We start from the raw sequence: 24,452 nt of genomic DNA, 5'->3' as shown, positions 1-24,452 counted from the left end.
GTGTGCAATAATTCTTCACACATAATAACTACATTTTAATAAATCAACCGGTATCAAGCTTATAAGATTACTCAATGAAAGCAGGGGACTCTGAGTTCTCGTCCTGCCTTAGCCACTCTCTCTCAGTCCAACTCAACTCACAGGGTTATTGTGGGGAAAATAGGAGGAGGAAGGCGCATTTGGACATGTTCACTACTTTGAGTGTTCTGTAAAAATAATAAAGTCAGGATATATATATAAATATATTTATATATAAATATAAATAAATGTTATCACAAGCATTTCAATACAAAGCAAAAAAAGGTACTATTCTTTCTCAAAGATTCTTAAAGCATTAGAAATAACCACATAGCACAACTGATAGGACGCATTATTCTGCATTCCCAGAGGTCCTATATCAGTAGCATATCTTGGAGTCAATTTCCTAAAGTTCTACATAAATATCTACATTGGTCTTCAAGGAAAAAGCCTACTTAATTGGATTCTGTGCCACTTTTACAATATCACAACTGAAAAGGGGTTCCTACCTCATTGAAGTGAGCATCCTGAGTAGCAGTCAGCCCAAAACCATGCTGTCTGATCTCAAAGGCCATCAAGTGGGAAAGCAGGCGGTAGGTAATATGAACATCATTCCCAAAGTAGGACTCCATCTGTTCTGTCACTGCCCGTAGTTGATGGGCCAGCTTTTTTGCTTCTATGGTGTTCAGTTCTGTTTCGTTCTTCTCTAGGCTTTCCAGCTATCAGAACAGAAAATAAGTGAATTCAGAAGTGAATTTTTTTCTCCATCCCCTGTTAAACATGTGTACATTAAACAGAGAAAGGAAAGTTCTCAAGTTACTGATGGAATAGCTAGGAGAATAGCATTGGAAATCTAGACTCTGATATACATCATTGGTGCTTATTATCAGTTGGCTTCTGAGATGCTGGTCATCACTTTTCAAGCCTTCTATCATTCAGACCCTGAATGTCTTTGAGACCTCATTATCAGAGTTGAACTTCCTTGTCCAGTAAGATTTGGGAGAGATGGTTTGATGACGGTTCCACTGTCAAGGAATCCAATCAACAAGGAATCTGTGGTTGAACCTTCTTGGTAATATCCCTTTCTGTTGGAACCATCTAATTTTAGATAGATGGGCCATGCCTTCCTAACTACCTTTTTTGAAAACCATAAAAAAAAATTCTTCAGAAAGAGGTTTAGGAAGAGTTGCAGCATCCCCATGGTCATGTGGTTAAACTTCAGATGCTTGGCAACTGACTCTTATTTATAACGGTCACAGTGCCCCGGGGTCATGTGATCACCTTTAGCAACCATCTGACAAGCAAAGTCAATGAAGAAGTCAGGTTCACTTAACAACTGTGTTACTAACCTAGAAACAGCAGTGATTCACTTAACAACTGTGGTAAGAAAGGTCGTAAAATGGGGCAAAACTCACTTAACAAATGTCTCACATAACAACAGAAATTTTGGACGTAATTGTGGTCATAAGTTGAGGACTACCTCTATTGCTATTAAATACATTTATTTTTGTTTCCCCTGCCCTTCCTCTTACTAATACAGTAAGCATTAATAAGCTGACAAGTGATAGGTATGTTCTTAATATAAATACTAGACTTTCAAGGGTATCCATAGGCAATCATTTTATTGTGGGAGCTAAATTCTCCCTTATTATAAACACCCTCACCTTACATAAATATCTGTCTAATTATACAAAAAAAATAGAAGAGCCTCTCTGCAAGGAGACAGTTTTCCACTTTCCTAATTTCAGACTAACAGCCTTTTGGGACTCCATTGAGCGGTGAATTTGTTTTCCCAAGAAGGCACAGTTTATAGCCTCATTCATTTTAACCTCAAAGGCAAGCTTTGTCCTTTGAAGGCTCTCTTTGTACTAACAACCCCTGCTTGTACTGCTAATAGAACCAATTTGCCCAGTTTTGCCCTGATTCTACAGGAAGAATTTCATGTTTCCTATCTAAATTAGGGTGTTTTTATATTGAACTTTCAGAAGCCCGTCTCATATAACTACCACATTTCTGGAAAAGCATGGTGTGTGGGAAAACAGGTGAATAGAGAGAAGGAAAGAGAGGGGAGAAAAGATGTGTGTGGGGGGAGAGATAGAGATGTACCAATGTTGAGAGTTCCTTGAAAGCAGGTGAAGTGCAATTGAACAGATCTGGTTCCAGCCAGCCTCTCTCCTGGTCACAATACCGAACTGCTGCACCTGAATCAAGACAAAATGTCAACTTAAAAGTGGTAATTGGAAAGACTCTTTTCCTGTGGTTGCTGCCCAGGAAAAGATTGTCAGGGCTCAAACAACAGCAGTAGACCAACAGCATGGTTTTGGCAATAGCATTTTGGCAACTTCACTAATTCTAAAGACCAACCAATGAGAGAACAGATCCAGAGAAGGATTGATAGATCACACACTTCATCACCAGCTGTATGTTGTTCTCTATGATGACAACTTTGATTTCATTTCCACTAATTTAGGCTTTATGTGGTTCTCCCAAATGCTGAGTTTAATTATTATCAAGCTGGGAGAATTTCAGTACTGAGAAATGAACTTATTCATCATGTTACCAATAATGTGTCTAAGATATGATATGGCACGATGCCTTCTAAGTATTTGGCGGCAATAAAATAAAATAAAATAAAATATCAAGTTATGTGAACCTGCTATTTCCAATAATTTCTTTCAAAACTCTGGAAGGTTTACTGAGTAAACATATATTTACTTGCTATTTTTTTTTCATCAGTCTCCGAATGCTACTTTTCTTTTTTTAATTTGTGTATCCTTGAGAATGAACTGTATGTTCCTGAATTTGGAGTTGCCAAAGGAAAACCCGTGTTCTTACATTTAGATCTATGTCAAGTGCTACTGAAATTCAAAAACACACCATTCTCTGATAGCAAAAGTGAACATTTGTCAAATCTGGAATTTTTTGTTAAAATAGTGGAATGTTTTGTTAAAATAGTGTTAGAAATATTTCATTGCTGATGTAGCGCATTGTATGGGATATATATGGTTAACACTCTCTTGACTGAAACTTAATCTTTGTCTAAGAATGAATAAATCAGGGGAGAAATTATGTAGTATATTCAGCAGGAACTAAACAAGAGAATGCTAGAAACCTGTCTAGATTTACATAGCTGTGGGATCTTTTTAAAGAAGGAAGTGTTTTTGTGCATGCTAGACAAACTCACAACATCTCTTCCTATGTGTTCCTGTATCCCCGCCTCCCTCACTATTGCTGCCATGGCATATTGTACCAGGTGGCAAGATTTGAAGATGGTTGTATTCACTTTAACAGGAATAGAATGCCTGCTGCAGGTACCAACATCACCAGAGTTCTGGAGAAAATAATTCCAGATTCTAGACTTGGCCATCCAACATAGCAAGCCCAACGATTGAACAGGTAAGACAGGTGCACATTACATGTTAGTATCCATACTGTGAGCGCAGCCTCACATTTCCATCCATAAGTATAAATGACTTACAGTAATAGAACTGGACAATTTAATGGATAAGATGTTAAGCACAGAAAGGTTTACCATGATTTTTTCCAGTTACTCTTGCCACATCACTATCGCTAGAAGTTGCTTTTTACCCAACAACATTACAACAATGAAAATAGTGTGGGATAATTATGAAGAACAATGCCTGAATTCTTCTTTTTCTTTTTTGGGAGGGTGCAAGTGTCCATATCTGTGACATAGGCCATGCAGCTTTCTAGAATATTTAAACACCTCCAGGATCAGAAAGATAGAAAATACACCCCTTCTATATCTATCTATAACTACACAAAAGTAGCATAGGTGCCTAATTGGAGCATTGTGGCATTCTTAATGCTAAAATCAGTATCAGAAACAGCAACATTTTGTGCATGATCTGCACCAGCTGCCATCCCATCAGGGGTGCTAGAAGTATGTTCAGCAATGATCTGGATGGGAAAGATGTTTATACGAGAACAGTTGAATCCTTTTTAATTTCAAATGTGGCAGGTCACTTTGCTGCTTTACAAACTGAAATGTGTATGTTCTGCTAGGGCCAAGCATGATGGATCCAAACATATTCTTAAAATGATGAATTTCTGCTCTCACATTTAAACTCTGTTCAGTAGATTATTCAGTAGACTATTTACAAACCAAATCAGGCACATTAATTTATCGCCACTATTGCATTGATTTATCTTCAGGAGTCCTTAAAATTTTCATGCGGCAGCAAGCTTATTTTGCATGGTCAGGATCTTAGGTTCAGTCATCTTGTTAAAGGATCTCAGGTCAACTCAGAAAGCCCACTTTTCAAAGAAATAGAAAATACCTTTTTCCTCTAAGAGCTGAAAATTCCAACATGTAGCTGAATGAAATAAGTCAATATTAAGAACCAGATTTCTCCAGTCTGGTTTCTAAATTGATGTGGAAGTCTAAAAAGCTGATCATCCTCAGCCACCATGCTACTAGAAGAAAGTACTGGATTCCAGATACTTGAGGAGATCATGGATATTATGTTTACATGATATCAAGATACAGCAGCTCATTATATTTATTTAATTGTGCCTAGGATGCAATTATTTTCAGCAGCAAACCACTGTAGAAAGATATTCGCTACATTTTAATGAGAGGTAGAACCACCTTCATAGATCTGATGAGACTTAGTCTGGTATTTTACAGAATCAAAACTTGCACTGCACAATTTGGTTGCAAAACAACTCCTGAAAATTTTTAAAGAAACTTTAAAAGGGTCAAGAAGAAAAAAAAAATTGAGCAGAAAGGCATCATTCATTAATAAGCCATCCTGACTAGCTGAAGAAAATATCCTTGTTGTTAAAATATGGAGATAATGGTGTCCAAAACTGAGTTTAGAAGATAGTAGACAGACTTCTATTTGTTCTTGCAGGAAAAAAAAATGACAGTGTGTAGGCTTATTCAACTGTTTTTCTTTCCTCCTTCACTAGAAAGTGCCTACCTATGGCAATTTCATTTATGGTTTTCAAAGGTAAACCTACAGCAGGGACTGGCAGCATGTATAATATTTTGATATAACTCCTTTGATGAAGTGAAACAGCAATTTCTCTCTCTTTCCTAACCAGTTGAAATCAAGACAGCGAACACTATAGGAGCTGTTCACTTCCTCATGAAAGTCTTACTTAGTTTCTTCATCACGTTTTCAAAAACCTATGAGCGCCAAATGTCACTCTTCTTTTAACCAGAGCCCATACGCAAGCAGGGGAACCAAATGCATCCGCCACCAAAATATGACATCCATCAGTTAGAACCCCAGACTTCCCCAGCCAATTAAAATTTCTCTAAATCCATAAAAAGCGCCAAGGCACTACAAATAAGCGTGAGCAGGTTGCAGATGACTACAAGGGATTTTCTGCAGATTAGTGTTATGTGACAAGGTAAAGAAGCTGAAGGTCAGGCAGGATTACAAGGAAACCAGAGCCAGGCAAGGCAATCAAAACAGAGCCAGCAGCCCGTGGAGCATCTGAGGGGAATGTGGATCTGATGGTGCCTGAGGCAGGAGCAGGGAATGGAAAAGCCACACAGACCAGTGCTGACAAAGCAGGAGGGGAAAAGGGGAGAGTCACAGGCCTTACCTGTACCTCGCAAACCTGCACAAAAGAAAAATGTGGAGAAAAGGGACAACATTAAAAGCTTTTAAGCAATATATCTGATGAAGAATGACCTGCCCTCGAATGGGTTTCTATACTGTAGGAAATTCTGACTTCTGTGTAATATTTTGTACAGCATGGGATTCCAGCTCCCAAATACTTCTTGATTCAAGCAAGCAGTGGGTTAAACGGGATGATTGTACTACCTATTCTGTTGGTATACATTCTGAAGAATGTGTGTTTTGAGAGTAGGAGGTGGAATATCATGTCCTTGGGCTTAACAGACCGAGCTATCCTAAGGCAGAACCAGCACACCCAGATTTGGGAATGCATAGAGTGTGTTGTCCAATTTTCCAATTAATTGCAACCCAGGAGCTGTGATGGTGCAGTGGTTAGAATGCAGTATTGTAGGCTAACTCAGGTCACTGCCAGTAGTTCGATCCTGATTGGCTCAAGGTTGACTCAGCCTTCCAACCTTCCGAGGTCAGTAAAATGAAGACCCAGATTGTTGAGGGCAATACGCTGACTCTGTAAACTTGTTAGAAAGTGCTGTAAAGCACTATGAAGCAGTATATAAATTTAAGTGCTATTCGTATTCCCCCACATTATGGCTAAGGAAGACAATTGATAAAGGATCACTTCCAAGCACAGGCTTGGAAGACAATTGATAAAGGATCACTTCCAAGCACAGGCCCAAGCCCCAAATTAATTCATGTAAAATTTGGACCCATTCAGAGGTCAAGATGGCATCATGTTGCCAATAATAACAGCAGGGATATTAAAAAAAACCCTAGAGGCCTCCCACTAATAAATCCTTTTACCACCACTCTTCCTTGCTAATGGCAATCTTGACTGGTGCCGTGGCTTTAATAAGGGCTTGGATGGCTATTGCCATCTCACTCCCTGCTTCTCAGAACAAAGTTTTTTAGAAGCTTCATTGTCCACAGCGTACTAGAGCTTGAAGGTTGCAGTAGCCCTAGTTGGCTCCCTTTGTACTGCTATCACCATCACCAGTAAGGTAAGAGAAGAGGGTAGTTATAGTAGAAGAACCTCTACTGTTGAGAGATTATTAAACTATTAGTTAAATTTAATCCCTGAGAGATTTAGGATGGGTTCATAATCAACAATATGGTACCATTGACTATAGCAATCAGTGAAATAAATAAAGGAGAAGTTAGTATTCTAATCTATATGGACTAACTCTAGGCTATTTGCTGCCTGAATAATAGAGTTCTTGGTTTCCTGCTGTGCATTGCCAGGAAAACACATTGGGCTTTACTTCACAAACTCCAAGGTCTTCAAACCTATATTAATAATATTAATTGCCGACAATCCGGCCACTGCTGAAAGAAGAGTGGAAAGAAGAAAGACATGGAATGCCTTAGTGAAAAAGGGATGCGTAGTTTCTTGACAAAGCTGAAATCCAATGGGATAGAGCTCTTCTGTCCATAAATTTTATTACAACAGGAGAACACTTACCTAGTGAACCTTTTGGGCAAGGCAGTATAGCCGCCAGGCCAAACTTGGTTTGAGGCCACCATACTCCAGCTTTCAGAGACTTAGGACAAGCATCATAGAGTACTGTGGAATGAAACATGGAAAGCAAATAAATTTTGATCCATAGAATAGTATTCCATGAAAGGTCTCTCACAAGGCATGGACAGGCAGACAGCAGGGAAGCCTCTTCAAAACCAACTTATGTTATATTGAAAAAAAATGAGGAATGTGCAACATCTCAGGTGTTTTTAGCAATGCATAATGATAAAGCAAGTATTGGAACTTAGACCGTAAAAATATTGAGAACCCCGGTGTTAAGCCTGTATGAACTTATGATTAAATCCAAATTTGTTGGGAAAGTTTTAGAATAAATTGAATAAGGATTAGAATGCAAAAAAAAAAAAAGCTAATGTGTTTTACTTTGGCACAATGTATAGAAACATAAATTTTGTATGTATATATTTCTTGCAGCTAGCTAGAACATATACTGTATAGTAAGTGAACTGAAGGATGAAAACAACATCTAATACAAACAAATTTGAGGAAATGGTTATTTTTAAAGAGAGACATATAACAAAAACTGATTTTTCGGTAATGTGGCCTCAGACAACAAATATACTGATTTGCTACAGTGTTCTGTGTTATCTTTATTGAAAATACATAGCTAGAGTAGCTGTCTATGTTTTAGAAAAACCAGTCTTCTATTTGAAATCATTCCCATTTTAGAAGCGTGGAACTTGTAGCCTCTAAATATGGCTGAACTCCATCTCCAGCATCCCTTATCTTGACTATGCTGAGACTCTTTGGAGTTATAATTGAGCTACATGTAGAGAGTGACCAGTTTCTAACCTTTGCCCCAGCTGAAGAGCTGGCCAGTGCACAGTATTAGTCTATTTACTAGTCTAATGAACAGAAAGACTCTGTATGTGTGTGTGTGTGTGTGTGTGTGTGTGTATGAGACATGTTAGCAATCTTCCAATACTTGAGGAGCTGTCCTCAGAGAGGAGTCAACCTATTCTCCACAGCATCCGAGGGCAAGACAAGAAATAATGTATGGAAGCTTAGCAAAGTAATATCCAACCTAGAATTAAGGAGAAATTTCCTGGGAGTGAGAACAAATAATTAGTAGAATGGCTTGCCTCCAGAAGTTGTGGGTGCTCCATCACTGGAGGGTTTTTTTAAGAGATTGGACAGTGATTTGTCTGAAATGGTATAAGGTTTACTGCTTGAGCAGGGGATTAGATAGAAGAACTCCAAGGTCCCTTTCAATTCTGTTATTCTGTATTTTAAAGATTCCCAAAGAATGGAGAGTAGGAGGGGTCTCAAAGCCCTTCATTAACACACACACACAGTACTCACACATCTTACTACATTTTTTCCCATTAAAATAAAATACATTGTATTTTAATGTTAGTTGTACCAGTTATGTCATATATATGTCCATAAATGTATTTTTTTATTTGTTTTTTTTTCAAATTTGAGGCCACCTGACTCCGCAGCAATTCTGGGCATCTTACAATTCTTTTTTGAGTAATGTGTTTCTTTTTTTCTGACAATGTGAAAATAGTCTTCACATATATTAATTATTGGGTCTGCTTTCCAGAAAAACTAAAAACAATACAACAGATATTTTAGACCTAAAAGGGAATAATTGATCTCTAAGATTGCTTCTAACCCTTTCATTCTATGATTTAATTTTAAGCTGAATGACTAACGCTGTTCTTGTGAAGAACCATTCTAAGATAGTTTGTGTGACTCTACTATTTATATGTGCCAGAGCCATTGGCTCATAAGAAGAAAGGAATCACACATTGTTCCTTCTAGAGACCGCTACCAACTACTAGGTCTCAGTCCTTTTTCCACTGATGTGGATTTCTGTCCTTTAGGTCATAATGTTAGATGTTCAATTTCTTGTTCCATAAAAAGTATAGCAATGCGGGAGGCAAACTACTGATTTGGTAAATTGTCCTGTTTGATAGGGAGAAAGAAGGCTTCTACCCACTACCTCACTGCAATATTCTGTCTGTCTGTCTGTCTGTCTGTCTGTCTGTCCATCTTCAGCGCACACTCACCCCGGCAGCCACTGGGAGTCACCTCTGCAAAAGGATTATCACAACTGTTGCATTGTCGGCCAATCACACCTGGCCGACAGTGACACTGGCCCATTTCCTGATCACAGGACCGTGAGGAAGAGCCAACAGGATAGCAGTCACAAGGCAGGCAGGTGTCAGTCCCTTTAGGGTGGTAATGGAAATCCTATTGGAAGAAGGGAGAGGGGCAGGGAAGGTGGTTAGAGAGCTGGGTCATAGGAGGAGGAGCAGTAGGGGAGAAGGACTGACAAGACTACAGGCAGGGGGGAAAGGGCCAAAACAAGGAGCCTAGTGAAACAGCAGGAGAAATGGGGAGGCCTGGTGGGATAAAAAGAGGGCCATTATTAGAAAAGTAATGATAGCTAATCCAACCAGTAAGATTAGGAAGATAAAAAGCAGCACAGACAGATTCTTCTTACATTACAAAAAAAAAAAAAAAGTCGGTCCCTTTGGAGCTCCTACAGTGCTTTCAGTTATCTTCTGCTACGGCTCTTCCCCATCCATCACTATTTTGAGGCATCAGAATGAAAACCCATTTCCCTAAGGATTCATTCCCACAGGAACTCAACCAGTTTAGACCTCTTTTCTGAGTCCTGCAACTTTGGACTGAGGACAAGGAGTAGTGTGCTGACATGGCAGAAAGACATGGGAGAAGAAGGAAGAAAGGAAGATGGACAAGAACCCAGTGAGCAGAGCCCATATGGGTTCTGAAAGGAGAGCAGAGAAGAAACAGAAAGTAGACACCAGGGGAAGATGTAGACCCCAAAGCCAGGTATGAAAGAAAGGAGAATGAAGAGCCAAGAATGGAGATGAAAGGCAATACTGCAGGTGACGGGCAAGTGAATCATATATTGCATCAGAATCTATCGATGGCAGAGAGTCCCAGAACAGGCATATCTCTCCCCTCACCTTACAATGACATTGCCCGTTGGTTTTATTACAGTCCGGGTCAAATCCCTTGGCCGCATCGCAGTTGCAGGGCCCACATGTTGGATTCCCCCACCAGCCCTTGGGACACTGTTGATCCATCCTGCAGGGAAAAAAGTCAGGTGGATGGATATTTGCATCCAGGGCACTAGTTCATTGTTGGTCTTGCAGCAAGTGGAAATATACCATATTTTGATGTGTTTGTGATGGCATATTTTATAAATTTCAATTTTTAATTGCTATGGGCACTGTACTTCGGCAAGCTTCTAGAATGCAAGGCTGTGTGGAAAAATCATCCCTTTATGCGTTTGTTTGAGGGGAGGGAAGCAATCACAAAAATGCTCTGTTTAGGCCAGGAGTTCTCAAACAATGTGGTTCTATGATCATGTAAAATAAGTGTCTTTGTGTGACACTTCCGACCACATGAATAAACCTAGTGATGGGGGTGAACTAGGATTGGACAAGAAAAGAATGCAGGTAGTTCTCATTTAGCAACTATAGTTGGGACCAGCAACTTGGTTGTCAAACGAAGGAGTTGCAAAGTGAAACTGCAACTGTGTTTATGGTCTTACTTCAACTTTTATTTGATTTTACAGACCTGTGAAGGTTATAAATGCGAGGACTGGTCACATACTTTATTTTTTCATCACCGTTGTAAACGTGTGAAAGGTCACTAAACAAATCCCAGCTAAACAAGGATTACCTCTATACTTTTCTAATAACTGAATCTGATATCTCAGATGAACCAAGGATAGAACTTCACACTTTTATAAAATATTTGTCATTAAAAATTTAAAAAGCAATTAAATTTCAAAACATATTTGAAGAGCTTCTCGTAATTCCTAAAATCTGGATTTTTGAGACACTCCTCTACCCATCCATATTTATTTTGGACTGATATTTGCTTTTTATAGAAGCAACTGTAAAAAATCGTGATTTTACTGTGGGCTTCTTTAGGAAAATTGGGAGCGACTTCTGAAAAATGATGCAGCACTGCATGTGCAAGCACAAAAATATCTGCAACTTCTTCTCACATTTACTCATGACCTCTGTGGGTTGCAACCTACAGTTTGAGAACCCCTGCCTTAGGCATTTTTATGAGTTTATGTTAACAGAATAAAAATATCTGTCCAATCCAGAATTAATTAGTTTCCTCTCTATCTTTGTGATGTCATAATGACATTAATTCCCATTAGTTGCATGTGTTTCAGTACTGATATGATCACTGTGGAACCCACAATATGATGTAATTGTTCTTGATTTTTTAATTATTATTATTATTATTATTATTATTATTATTATTATTATTATTATTATTATTATTATTATTATTATTATTATTATTGAATGGTGCAGAAGCAACAGAACACTGGACAAATAATAGCACTAAGCAAGCATTCTTAGGGAAAATGCTTCAGTCTTGCTCAAAGCATTGTTTTTGTTCCCAACACAAAATGCAGACATTTGACAAAGCAGCAAATAACAGCAACCATGTACTCCTTGCTCTGTCTCTGGGTCAATGGAAATTGGGGGTATGGTCTATTCAGTGACTGGAAATGGCATGAAAGGCAACCCCAAGGGATGGCTCCCCGAACACAAAATTTCTTTTTCAGATAACTGAGTATATTCAGCATGAATAAAGACATATGTCATTGGTTTTTATTACTTTTCATTAGTATTCCCAACTTTCTCCCCATCCTTCCATTAAACTAAAAAATCACCCAAGAAAGACAACTATTCTCAAAACAATCATTTAATTTTGCTTGTGACAACTGGGCAAGAAGGCAATGAAGGATGATAAAATGCAGAGACTGGTTTGCCGGTTTGCCTTCCTTACAGCTTGTCATCATGTCTTTTTTTTTTTTTAACCAATTATGCACATTGAAAATACTGGCTAGGTGGTACACTATCAAACACAGGAAACGTTGTTTTTAAACCAAAGGTTTATAGAAGTTTAAGGATTTTTTTTTTACACGAAAACTATTATCGTCTTCCTTCATTTATCTATTTGTTTGATTTTTATAGCTGTCCATCTCACTTTCATTTAACTTCTACATCATGTCATAATATCCAATCTTTACTCTACCACAGGACCTATTAAGCTGAGCACAGACCCCTAACTATGAATAGCTTGAGACTCTTCTGATTTTGCGAATTTCAGGACACAGCGGCAGCAAAGCTTTCAGTGTGCAAATTGGTCATGTCAAATGTTATCTAAGTCAGGTGTTAGATGAGAAGCAAAGATCAGAGGCTAATTTCCCCATCATTCTGCCCTTAACTGCTAGTGACACAGAGTCCCCAGAGCAGAAAATTCTATCTAAACATGAGAATAACATTTCTTAGATCCGTGAGAGGCTAAAACCCACAAACTGTCCTTGATCTCACCTGTGCTCACAATACTGCCCAAAGTGATTTTCTCCACACTCACAGATATAACCATGGGGAGCACCTGGCTTTCGCTTACACACTGACTTGTTCTTGCAAGGGTTCAGTTGACAGGCATCCAGACAACTCCCACCATAATATCCTAGAATAAAATATACCGACAGTCACGTCACAACATTAATGCCTTTTTAAAGAGGACAACATGAACAAAGCCTGAATTTTATTAAAGTGGGTCACAACAGGGCATTGCAAAGCCTATATCAATTCTCATTTCCCATTCTTTTCCCAGCCTTTAATTACACACAAAAAAGCCAAAGGCACAATAGGAATATTATCTAAACTTGTTTAATTTGCATATTTTGGCTTATTTGATCACTGAACTGAATATTCATTCTAATTTCAGAATGGCTAAATGTCATGGGGAAATGAAATTATTGGGAGATGACCAAAAGGAGGGGCATGATTACACATTCAAAACTAAGCAGATATTTCCTTAATGTTACCTGCCCCACTCCTCATCCTTGATTCTCTGCAATTACTGGTAGATTTTTGTCAAAAGCCAACATTCTGAAACTATTGTATGTCCACATTTAGAAGAAAATTCCACTGTGGAATAAGCTCTTTATGCCTACTCTTTTGGGTAGAGATGGGTGGCTTTCATCTGAGCACAGGGAGAATTTTAGGGAGCAGCAATAAAAGGAAAGCGGAGGATACAAAAATACACAATACAGAATATACAGTAAAGGACCATAAAATGAAACGGAATGGAACAAGGAAAAAAGGGGAAATAAAGACTAAAACAAGATTTGCAATCTAGGCTGCTTATCCATCTCCTACCTGGTTTGCATACGCAAGAGTAGCTTTGCCACTGATCCTGGCATATACTGTTCGCAGGACAAGGGTTGGATTCACAAGAGTTGGGCACAGAACATCCTGCCTCTACGTTCACAGTGCTGCTGGGCTTGGGCAGTGCATTTCCCATGGCTGTGTCACCTAGGTGAATTCCCTGAAACCCAAATGAAAAAAGAAAAATAAAGCTCAGGTTTGCACCAAAATGTTTGGATTTTAATGGAAAGAACTTCAGATTTTTGGATTATTTAGGCTAGCATAGCCTACCAAGAACACTTTCTTCTGACTTTTAGCTCTCCATTGTAATGGATGATTTAGTCAACATTTCCAAGTGGGGGCAAGTGGGTGGAAAAACTACCGAGTAATTTTTACAAAATGTTCTCATGGTTTTCTGATTATGCAGAGATCTTAATTATTGTGAAGCAGAAAAGTCTACTGAGACTCATGGCCATTATAAAAGAAAGAAAGAAAAAGAAAGAAAGAAAGAAAGAAAGAAAAAGAAAGAAAGAAAGAAAAAGAAAGAAAGAAAGAAAGAAAGAAAGAAAGAAAGAAAGAAAGAAAGAAAGAAAGAAAGAAAGAAAGAGAAAGAAAAAAAGAAAAAGAAAAAAGAATCTATGACTTAATTTTTATCTTTGGCTCTTGAAGGGGTTTTAATTTCTTTAAGTAAATGCTGCTTATCTCTGAATTAAAAGATAAAACATGCAGAAAACTTGACATTTGGAAATTTGCTGGAACTCACCTGGATGCAGCCTTTGAAACCATGATGCACTTTACCGGACACTAGGATTCCCCCAACATGGAGATGTTTCACCTTCAGGCCTTGAAGCTCATTGCCAATGACCACAGTATCCTTTAGAAAAGAAATACAAGAATAGGAACGTTACGTGATCACTACTGTTTACTTGCATCTGTGGGTTAATCTTTTAGTTCCTTATCATCTATACTCTGTGACACTATGGTGACAAAATTTCCTCCAATGCCACCCAGAAAAGTGTGGGCTAAAACAAGGATATCAGCTTTGATCCCAAATTGTTAGACAGAAAGAAAATTAATTGTCAAACTGAGGGTCCTGAATCTGTCAAAAACACTGTTGGAGGAGGGAAAATATAGAACTACAGGGAAGAATGCCAGTCCTAATCTAGATAGTTTTTCTCCCAGCATGGATACTTTGCCCTTCAGCCTCAAAGCTTACCTGGTAGAATCCAAAATCCAGACTGAGGGTGATAATGTAACGTGCCTCATGGCTACTTCGAGCATCTTGTAGATGAAATTGAAGGTCATGCCATACTCCATCATTCAATTGCATTTGATCCAGAAGGATCTTGGCAGTGCGTCCAGGTCCCCTATTCACCATGAAGGAGAGCAGGCCGGAATCCAGCTAAAGATATGGTATAGTCAGCACAGAGCAAATTCTGTTTTATGAGTAAGGCTACGATAGTTCAGGCACTCCACAAAATTCTTCACAAAATGCTCTACAAACAAATGGTGAGTTCTTCTAGTTAAGAATAAGTCTTTCTACTCCGACACTAAATAGAACAGTGCCATTAAATAGGATATTACAAATCTGTGGGGTCCCAGTGTTCTATTACATAAGAGAATTATTGCTGCTATACTTGTTCCAAATCTGATACATAAAAAGAGCTTAGTTTTAAAAAAAACAGACATGATTGCCTCATAGAACATCTGATGCAAGGTTTTATAGCAGCACAGATCCAGAGCAGCTACATTGTAGATACCTGACAGAGTATGGTGGTGTACTGCCCAGCATTTGCCTGAAGTAAAACTCCATTTGCCTGGCGTGTCCGGAATGCTAGGCCCATATACCAAGGTGTGGAAATCTTAACTTCATTCCTGAAGTCCCAGAAAAGGATGCTGTTGCCATGGAAATGGTGAGGATGATGCATAGCTAGAGAAAAAGACGATAGAAGATGCTGGAATTCAGTGAAGCAGAAAGAAGCTCAAGATGGGGGAAGCTTGAAGTCCCTACTTTTACTGTTACAATTTCTTTACCTTCATTTCAGAGACATTTATATCATGGTTATCTGCATGGGGCTGGAAATATAATCTTACTTAAAATGCCCAGGCGCCTGTAGCAGGAGCTGAGGAGTATGAAATGCAGATGCCCAAGGTTTTGTTCAATTTGCATTTTAAAACAACCGACAGATTGGCACATTTCCAATTAACATGCAAACAGATTGGAACACTGTTAACCCCTCAGATTTCACACCTTTGCGTTTTGCAATGTAGTTCTTAGCTCAAAATACATACCAAATTGCATATAAAATGCATATTTTAAGATGAAATATGTTCAGAAATCTTGAGAGAAAATACATTCAGACTATGTGTTTTGGGAGAAAATACTTTTTTTAAAAAAATGTATGTGTTTAAATTTATTCAAATGGCAAATTACTGTAAAAATGATAGAATTATATAATTGCTTAGAATTATATATATGATAGGCAGGATAGGAATGTTTAAATAAATAAAAAAATAGATGTATGAAACAAGTAAGAAATAAACTGATCTGTCCACTATTTGTAGAAAGGCAAAGTCATAGGGAATATATTTGAAAACCTACAAAAATGCTTTTAGAACTTTAGACTACACAGTTTCAAATGACTGAGATTCTTTTTATTTTATATTTTGAGCATGCTTATGAATACCTAAGTAAACTACCATGTGCCTGTTTGGTCTATAGGAGAGAGCCATAGGTTGAATTGTGCTTTCTTCCAGTTTCAAAATGAAATCCTTTATGAGTGTCTAATGCAAACATGTCAAACTCAAGCCCACAGGCCAGATCTGGCCTGCGATGTGGTTAGATCTGGCCCACAGGACTGTCCTGGAAATGGCAAGGGGCCGGCTTTTGCTGCCTCAGCCCCGGTCCACCCCAGTGTCGCTGGGCGCTCCCCACGGGCGCGCATAGGAGGCGGTGCCTGGCAGCAGCTGCAGTTCGTTTGCCTTGCCCAACTCATATCACCCAGCCCCTCCTGGCCTCGCCCTACCCCTCCCGGCCTCACATTGTCACACCTGGCCTCTCCTCGTCTCATGACTTCTGGTCTTTCCTCTCCTCGCCCAGCCTTACGACACATCCCACCTCTCCTCTCCTCACATGGCCTCACTTTGCCTCATCACACCTGGCCTTGCCTCACCACACCCGGTTTCTCCTCATCACACCCAGCCTTGCTTCACCTCGCTTCACCTTGTCATGCCTGGCCTCTTCTCACCCGGCCCTGCCTTGCCCGACCTGGCCATATCATGCCTGGTCTCCCCTCTCCTTGCCCGGCCTCTCTTTGTCACATCTGGCCTCTCATCTCCTTGTCCAGCCTTGCCTCACCTCAACTTGCCACCCCTGGCCTCGCTTTGCTTGGCCTCTCTTCTTCTCGTCTCGCCTTGCCTCATCCCGTGAATTGCACCGGCAGCAGCAGCCTCGAGGAGGAGGTAAGCATGGCCAGGAGCTTGCCCCTGCTGACACTCAGCTCATGCCTCCCCATGCTCCTGTCTCCCTGTTCGCTGTGAGTGCCGTTTCCCCCCTCTCCAGCCATGCCATATGACAGAGAAGGCAACCTGGAGCCGGTCCCCACTAATGCTCAGCTTGTGCTACCCTGCACCCATCTACCCACCTTTCATCCCATGGGCCAGGTCCTGTCTGCTGCTCATCAGGCCAGGGCCCCCCCTTTCAGCCTTACATCTGGGGGATGTTGAGGCTCCTCTGATGGATGAGGCTTTGGCACTTGCTTTGGTCTCACCTTCCTCCACTGGAGACTTCCAGATCTCCCCTCCCAGCTTTGCCTGCCTCCCCCACAGGTGCACATCAACGTGAGCAACGAGCTGGCCATGTCAAACTGGCCACGACCATCCCATCTACGCCCACCTGGCCCTTTGAGGGCAACCATAATGCTGATGGGCCTTCAATGAAATTGAGTTTGACACCCCTGGTCTAATGCTATCACAGGCTGCCAATGGCCACTTGTAAGCTTTCATTAATGAACTGAGGTGATGGGAAGGTAGAACTCTTTTCTATCCAAAGTTCTCAGTAGGAGTTCAAAGAATGAGTCCAGATAGAGTAGGAATTCCAACTTTCACAAAACTAACTGGGAATTCAATAGATAAGGTTTTCTGTATAGATAGACTCTATTGATGAAACATGTAGCAATTTATAGAAGACTAACTGTGATCATGAAACATTCCCTTGGAACTTCAACTTTCAACTTTGTTGAAAATATTAAACAAAGCCATTTCCAATTATGTTTTGGCTGATTTCAAGAACACTATTATTAGCTATCTTTCTCTGAAAATTCAGCTGTTGGTCACCCTGGAATCTCCTTCCCTTCTTGGGGCCCTATCTACTGGTTTATATTCCCATTAAAGCTCAAAATATCTTCTCCTATGCTCAACTGCCCATTCAGCTTCTCTGTATTATACTCACCATGCCTGCAGTCCTTGCCTCCAAAGCCTATGGGGCACTCACAGATAAAAGAAGACCAACCCACAATACAGGTGCCACTGTTCTTGCAAGGATTTGAATCACAGAAGGAGTGCTTGGGATGACAACCTGCAGATATGAGAGGGGAACAGCACAAGTGGATACAAAGGACTAAACAGTTAACATGGAATATTTTCTCTTTCAGTCTTCATTCCCAACTTTTCTAGACTATGAAAACGTGCTTTGGAAATTTTCAGCTTGATGATACGTAGGCAGAAATAACTCCTGTTATCAAAAATCCCTGGTGTGAAATATTACCTTTTTCCAATGGGAAGGATCTAGAATTAATTGTACTTAGGGTAGACATATTGCAAACAAGCAGCAGAGACCTCTAAGGTAGAAACCTAAGGATTGAGCTGGCAATACATTCCTGAAGTGTGTGATTTCCAAGACATTCATAATGGAAAAGGTACAATTCACACTAGATATCCGGATAAGATACAGTGTCTTTTGCCATTTGATCAACTTTTCTTGTGCCAGAATTCTTAGTGAAAGAAGTCAGCTAACACTGCTGTGGTCTAAGATGATGACTTGGGAAATCACAATTGCTGTTTCTTTATTCCGAGAATTTTTAATCCAAATATTTGTGATACTAGAATGGAAAAAAGAGAAGATGTGGTAGAGGAAAGATCAGGTATCAAGGATGTTTAAACAGTTGACCTTACCTATGGAGGTCCCATTGTTTGCGATATAGGAAGCCAGGTCAATGTGTTTACTATCAATGTACAAGTCTCTCATGCAGCCCACAAACTCTCTGTGCTCCACTGGGAAATTTTCAGGCAGATTGGGGACCCCTCCAAGCAACAAAGGCCCTGTAAGGTCCAGAGATCTGGAGGGAAAAAAAACAACACCCCTGAGAGTAGTATTTGTAACAGTTGTTCCACACACACACACACACACACACACACACACACTATAATGCTACAAAGACAACATAAATATGTTTCTGCAATGTTACATTTAAGTCCAAAATGGAAAAATGTGGTCAATCAGCAGTTTTGTTTTGTTTGCTAATGCTTATTGAAAGACGGAATCCATATAGCAAAAAACTGAAGTATATGAAGAGGCTACTGCCCATCTTTATTGAGTATACAGCAACCAGTCAGCTGCTTCTGTAGTGCTTATAAGCTGGAGATGTATTCCTCTCCTGTCACTAACAATTGTTAACAATTGGGTGGCCTAAAAATTTGATAAATAAATTCCAATTTCCAACTTCCATTTGTGGCATGCTAATTTTGTCACTGTGATGATGCTGAAATCCTCAGGATAGATAACCCTTGACAGACCACTTCTTTTATCTGATTCCCCTTGTCAAATCATCCACATTAGTGGCTACCATAATGTCTTGTGATAAATTCCACAAGTTAACTAAGCCATGTGTGAAGAACTGAAGTTTTTTGTCAAAAAACTTCACTGGACATCCCCTAGCCCTTTTTCTCAACCAACTCATAGATGCGCTATCAAACAGGAAGTTTCAAGATGATCTGCCTGGCAGAATAGCAATTTTCCCCCCCTTGGTAGGTATGAAAAAGCAGTACAAGACAAGGTTACCAAAACTTAGTTGCAGCTGCTTTGCAAGCTTCTTTAGTTAAGCTAGGGCTGAATAACTGCTTGCAGAGAACAGGCATCATATGAGAAATGGTGAAAACGTGTCTCATCCTGCAGAAATTACAGTGTATTATAAACCATATTATGGAGCTTCCTCTTTCCCTTTTCCAGGGCCCACTTGAGCATGAACTAGAGTGAAGCTGTGAAAAAAAAGATGTAAAGGAAAAAGAGGACAGCACAGGACAGGGAAATGGACTCAGCACCTTTTTTACTTTAGCTGAAAATACAAAAGACTCACTTTTTGGAACTGGACTGTACTCCCTCTGCTGCGCAGGAATAGTTCCCAATCTCATTGCCAAACTGTAGTGCCAGAGATGTATCACATTTGTCCACTGTTAGAATGGCCACTTTGTCTGTGGAAGGTCCTTGCACCGAACCCAGAGAGTTTATTTTGGGCTGAAATGATAAAGCAAGGCTGAATAGGTATTGCCTTAATACCAACCTTACATTTCATCTGGATTAAGGTGCACTCCACTAAAACTATTCTGATTCAGAATTCAGCTAGATTATACCTTTCCACTTTAAAAAAATTAATTAATAACCCTACACTTGGAGAACTAGCATGCGAGCACACACAATGGTGTTTCTTAATATTCCATAGAAAGAGATGTTGTCATATTTGTTTAATCATTCAGTGTGGAGTCAAGTTTCCCCAAAAAAGTAGAAAGCTTTATACATGGTTTCCATGCTCATGGGAATGAAAAACCTCTATTCTCTCTTTCTTGCTTTAATACACAAAAAAGAAAAAAAAATACAAAAAAGAAAAAGAAAACAGAAACAATAAAAACATTCGGGACGTCATTCAGCTTCTTTTAAAATCGCAATAGCACTTAGACTTATATACCACTTGATAGTGTTTTACAGCCCTCTCTAAGCGGTTAACAGAGCAAGCAAATTGCCTCCAACAATCGGGGTCCTCATTTTACCAACCTCGGAAGGATAGAAGGCTGAGTCAACCTTGAGCCGGTCAGGATCAAACTCTTGGCTGTGAGCAGTGAGTTAGCCTGCAATACTGCTTTCTAACCACTGCGCCACCATGGCTCTTAATAAGTCATAAATCATAAAAAAATAAATCATTAAATCTTGATCACATAAAAATATTAATGTAATTTCATTTCATTGGTAAAGAACCTATTTATAAAATTAAAAAACTTAATTTGGCTTGTACCGTTTTTCTGACACTGAATATATCTTCTTTGTTGTTCCCCTGCCCCAGCTTGTAAATCTTGCTACATAAATATAAGCATATAATTGAAAAGTGCATTTACATCTTTAAACTCTGCTGATCTTTGGAATACCACATTAACAGACTTATAAATATGGCACCTAAACAGGTCAACATGAGGACAAGCCCAAGATAAGATCATTTATTAGTGTGAGATCACACTCTGATGTACTTTCTCTCACTCCCAGTCTTGGGATTCAATTGCTCAGGGTCAGAACCTGGAGCAGTGAAGGCGAACCTATGACACACAGGTCAAAGGTGACATGTCACAACGTTTTAGATGACACATCACTGTTCACTAAGACCAAACGTTTATTGAAAGCATGTCCCATCCTTAATAATAATAATAATAATAATAATAATAATAATAATAATAATAATAATAATAATAATAATAATAATAATAATAAAGTTGGAAGGGACCTTGGAAGTCATCTAGTCCAACCTCCTGCTCAGGCAGGAAACCCTATACCATTTCAGACAAATGGCTCACATGGTTTCCACAGCCTGCAGAAGCCATGCAAGAATGGGATATACTCTCAGCTGCCATCTGGACCCAATGGAAATTATGTGAGAGTCTGTGCTCTCACAGGTCTCCACACCCTCCAAAAACCACATAAGAGCAGGATGTACTTTCATACAGTTTTCAGAGGCTGCACAGACCAAAAAGGAGTATTCTCCAAAGCTGCTTTAAGAAGGAAGGCCTTGTGTGATCCTGAGCAGCTTCAGGTAGGCTGCAAGGGCCTGTCAGCAGAAAAAGAACATTGCCTGAAAGTCAGCAGCATATGGCAGATCCTGCAGAATGCCTGGTTACAAGGGGAATTGCACAATTGCCCAAGGTTCACATGCCTTGGGGAATGATGCATGGCAGACTTTTGGGGTGTCAGTAGTGGCACTAGGGCTGAAGTTGAGGTGCTAGGGCTGAAGTCAAGGCCTAGGCCTCTACTTCATGCCCTGCCTTGGAGTTGCTGCCAAGTTCCACTATCTGGGATAGCCCAGATGGGAGGAAAGAAAGACAATTCTCTCTTCTTTGTTTGGGGATGTGTGTGTCTGTGTATGTGCATATATATGAGAGACAAGCTAGCAGAGTCAAGTTAGGCATTTTCTGACTTTTAGACACATTAAGCCCAAAAGATTCACCATCATTGGCCTAGAATAAATGCAGAAAGTGCCAGTGGGGAAGAATTTGACAGAGTGCTGTGGTTTTCTTTGTAGCATTGTGCCATTTGTAATTTGTACATTTACCAACTATTTACTATATTTACTTATCTCATTTACATCTCACTGTCTCCTGTGGAAATCATAGTGCCAAAAGGACATACAAGTAATTTTCCATGCTAGCATTGGCCCAAACCAATCTGACTTATTTTTATCAATGTTTTTACACAGAATACCTCAGGCTCTGCTTGAGAAGGTAGACCTGGCTTGGGTTCACACATCTGCTAAGTCATCATTTTGCTTTTGTGTGTTGTGTGGACCCAGCCATTTTCATTTGTACCCAAATGAAAATGTACTAAATGAGGACTTCTCGTTGTGTGTTAATGGTTTGTCTAACAAAACATAGGTTAGTACAATGTTGAAGGCTAGTCATTTTCTATGTGACAAAAGAATTTGGGAGGTTTCCTGGGGAAAAAGAGGACTGAGCACATGGAAGACAACTTGCGCTACGAATGCAACCAGGGTGAAGAAGAAAACCACCACAACACAAAAATGTTTGTGCCTACCTTGTTATAATAATGAAGTTGCACCGTATGCCATTGACCGTCACTAACCCCTCCTGGTACAGATGGAGAAACAACAGTGCTTGATTCCCCTGCAAGGCAGAGGGATATTAGACCCACAGCAAGTAGATTGGGATGACATTTGTGTGTTCTTCATTCTCCACCCCATGGGGAAACAGCCAGGATCAGAACTGCAGCCCACTAAGGAGTTAAAAAAGTAACACTCTTTCCTATAATCCTGACCCTGAAGGCGATCCAAAGGAATTTTTTTTTAAGTAGGATTAAAAAAAAAAATAAGGCCCTAAAACCATGAAAAGGGTTTTGTATAAATCCCATTCATTTGGTTTTTTGATTAATCTAAGTGAGCTACAATAATGTTTGGCAGGAACATCATCCGTCAAAGGGGAGTTATATAAATGTTCATATGTCATCACCAATACTAGTGTTAAGCCAACATTATAGGAATACTCTGTACACACACACAAATACACAAAGAAAAAATAGGTTGCTTGGATACATAATACTCCTTTAATGTTTTTTGCATTAAAAAAAACCCTAGAATGTTGTGAAAGAAAGCATATTGATTTTACACTAGTATCAATATTTATGAGCATTACTCCATTTGGATTCATTAAGGAAAGTAGCAAAAATGCCTTCTGTATCAATGTTGGTTATATTATCCCTGTCCACCAAATTCCCAAAGGTGCTTTGTCACAAAGCAACTGGACTTTCTTGTTTTTCTTTGAAGATGTTTCACTTTTCATCCAAGAAGCTTCTTCAGCTCTCACCGGATGGTGGGGAATGGAAGGATTTATACTCCTTGCAGAGAGCTGATCATTTGCATTATTTTAGAGAGTTCTTGAGGCCACCTGGAGGTACTGTTTCCAAAGCCTTATAGATATATAATGTAAATTCTTGTCTGCTGTTCCTTCCCACCCCCCTCTCTTTTGCAGTTAACTGTTTTTGATGTTTGGTAAATAAACATCAAGCTATATTTTTTCGCTAGCTAAACTTTCATAAGGATAACTATAGATGTCCACTTTTTTACCTATTCTTTTTCTTGTTTGACCAGGTGAAAACACAACAAATCTGATATTTATTTTCTGCAACTAAGCAAGGAAGAATGCTTTAGTAATAAGACTGGAGTCTGCCTTATTGACATTTTTAGCTCCCTGGAATGAAAGCCATTTTCTGTAATACAGTAATTATATTTAGGATGTTTCCATTTTGAACCTTGCCTGTAAAGTTGAATAGCCCATAATATTTTTATGCATAATCAGGGTTTGGAGTATTGCTATGTCGCATGAAAGTAAAGCTTTTAAACTGCAGCTTAAAACAGAACATGGCTTCCAGCATTAGCATTCACTCTGACAGCACTTGAATCTTTGTAACCTGTAGACCTGATATGATATGTGGACACTTACTGTATGTATATAAGCAGGTGAATACAGAGCTGCATGTATAGATATACTATCTTGCCATCTTCCATGTTCCCCCCTTATCATGTCATTCAGACATATATCTTTATGTTGATATATAGTTCACAATTGTTCTGGGCTATCATCCCAGAATCAGTCACATGACCCAACTAAAGTACAAGCTGACATTTTTGTACAGATCAGCCATGCAAATGTAATGGGTGCAAACACAGAATCTGGTATATTAGCCTACAGACTAATTCTCTGTGACCCTTGCAATTGATTAAAGCAAACATTTATAGCAACATAAATTTGCATATAGAAGTGTTCTGAAGTTGAATTATGGGCTGAAGTGCTTGTTTTGAAATGAAATACCTGAAGGTTCACCAACCTCTGAAGCTTCAAAATTAGAACACTGACTGCTCATTGTCAACAGCAAATGACTATCTCAAGGAAATGGGAATATTGAAAGAGTGTCTAGTGCAAAATACAGTATTTTGCTTTTCTTGTTTGCCTGGCTACTGGTATTTAAATTTTCCTATGATTGGAAATGTGACTATCACTTTGTAATAAAGGACTATTCTGTTTGGCAAGGGATTTTAAAGGGTCTCAAGTGTCTTCATTTGTTGCACTAGA

The 24,452-nt window shown here is 39.4% G+C and overlaps 1 protein-coding gene across 1 annotated transcript in view; it reads right to left on the bottom strand.

Moving 5' to 3' along the window:
* The window catches only part of LOC107295484 (cadherin EGF LAG seven-pass G-type receptor 3-like), a gene marked incomplete at its 5' end in the record, with an annotated part of 75,393 nt that overhangs the window by 31,751 nt on the left and 19,190 nt on the right, over positions 1 to 24,452 (bottom strand). Inside the window, 15 exons of the mRNA XM_029285860.1 lie at positions 528 to 737; positions 2,125 to 2,219; positions 5,599 to 5,613; positions 7,093 to 7,194; positions 9,183 to 9,366; positions 10,110 to 10,230; positions 12,513 to 12,654; positions 13,350 to 13,518; positions 14,101 to 14,211; positions 14,554 to 14,739; positions 15,098 to 15,267; positions 17,788 to 17,913; positions 18,510 to 18,673; positions 19,691 to 19,848; positions 22,402 to 22,490. Coding sequence (XP_029141693.1) covers positions 528 to 737; positions 2,125 to 2,219; positions 5,599 to 5,613; positions 7,093 to 7,194; positions 9,183 to 9,366; positions 10,110 to 10,230; positions 12,513 to 12,654; positions 13,350 to 13,518; positions 14,101 to 14,211; positions 14,554 to 14,739; positions 15,098 to 15,267; positions 17,788 to 17,913; positions 18,510 to 18,673; positions 19,691 to 19,848; positions 22,402 to 22,490 — 2,042 coding nt within the window. The remainder of the gene's footprint in view (positions 1 to 527; positions 738 to 2,124; positions 2,220 to 5,598; positions 5,614 to 7,092; positions 7,195 to 9,182; positions 9,367 to 10,109; positions 10,231 to 12,512; positions 12,655 to 13,349; positions 13,519 to 14,100; positions 14,212 to 14,553; positions 14,740 to 15,097; positions 15,268 to 17,787; positions 17,914 to 18,509; positions 18,674 to 19,690; positions 19,849 to 22,401; positions 22,491 to 24,452) is intronic.

The sequence above is a fragment of the Protobothrops mucrosquamatus genome, unplaced genomic scaffold (genome assembly GCF_001527695.2).
Source record: "Protobothrops mucrosquamatus isolate PMUCROS unplaced genomic scaffold, P.Mucros_1.0 scaffold2358, whole genome shotgun sequence".
Lineage (NCBI taxonomy): Eukaryota > Metazoa > Chordata > Lepidosauria > Squamata > Viperidae > Protobothrops > Protobothrops mucrosquamatus.
Note: the sequence above shows the minus strand (reverse complement) of the source record. Positions and strands in the feature narration are given on the sequence as shown.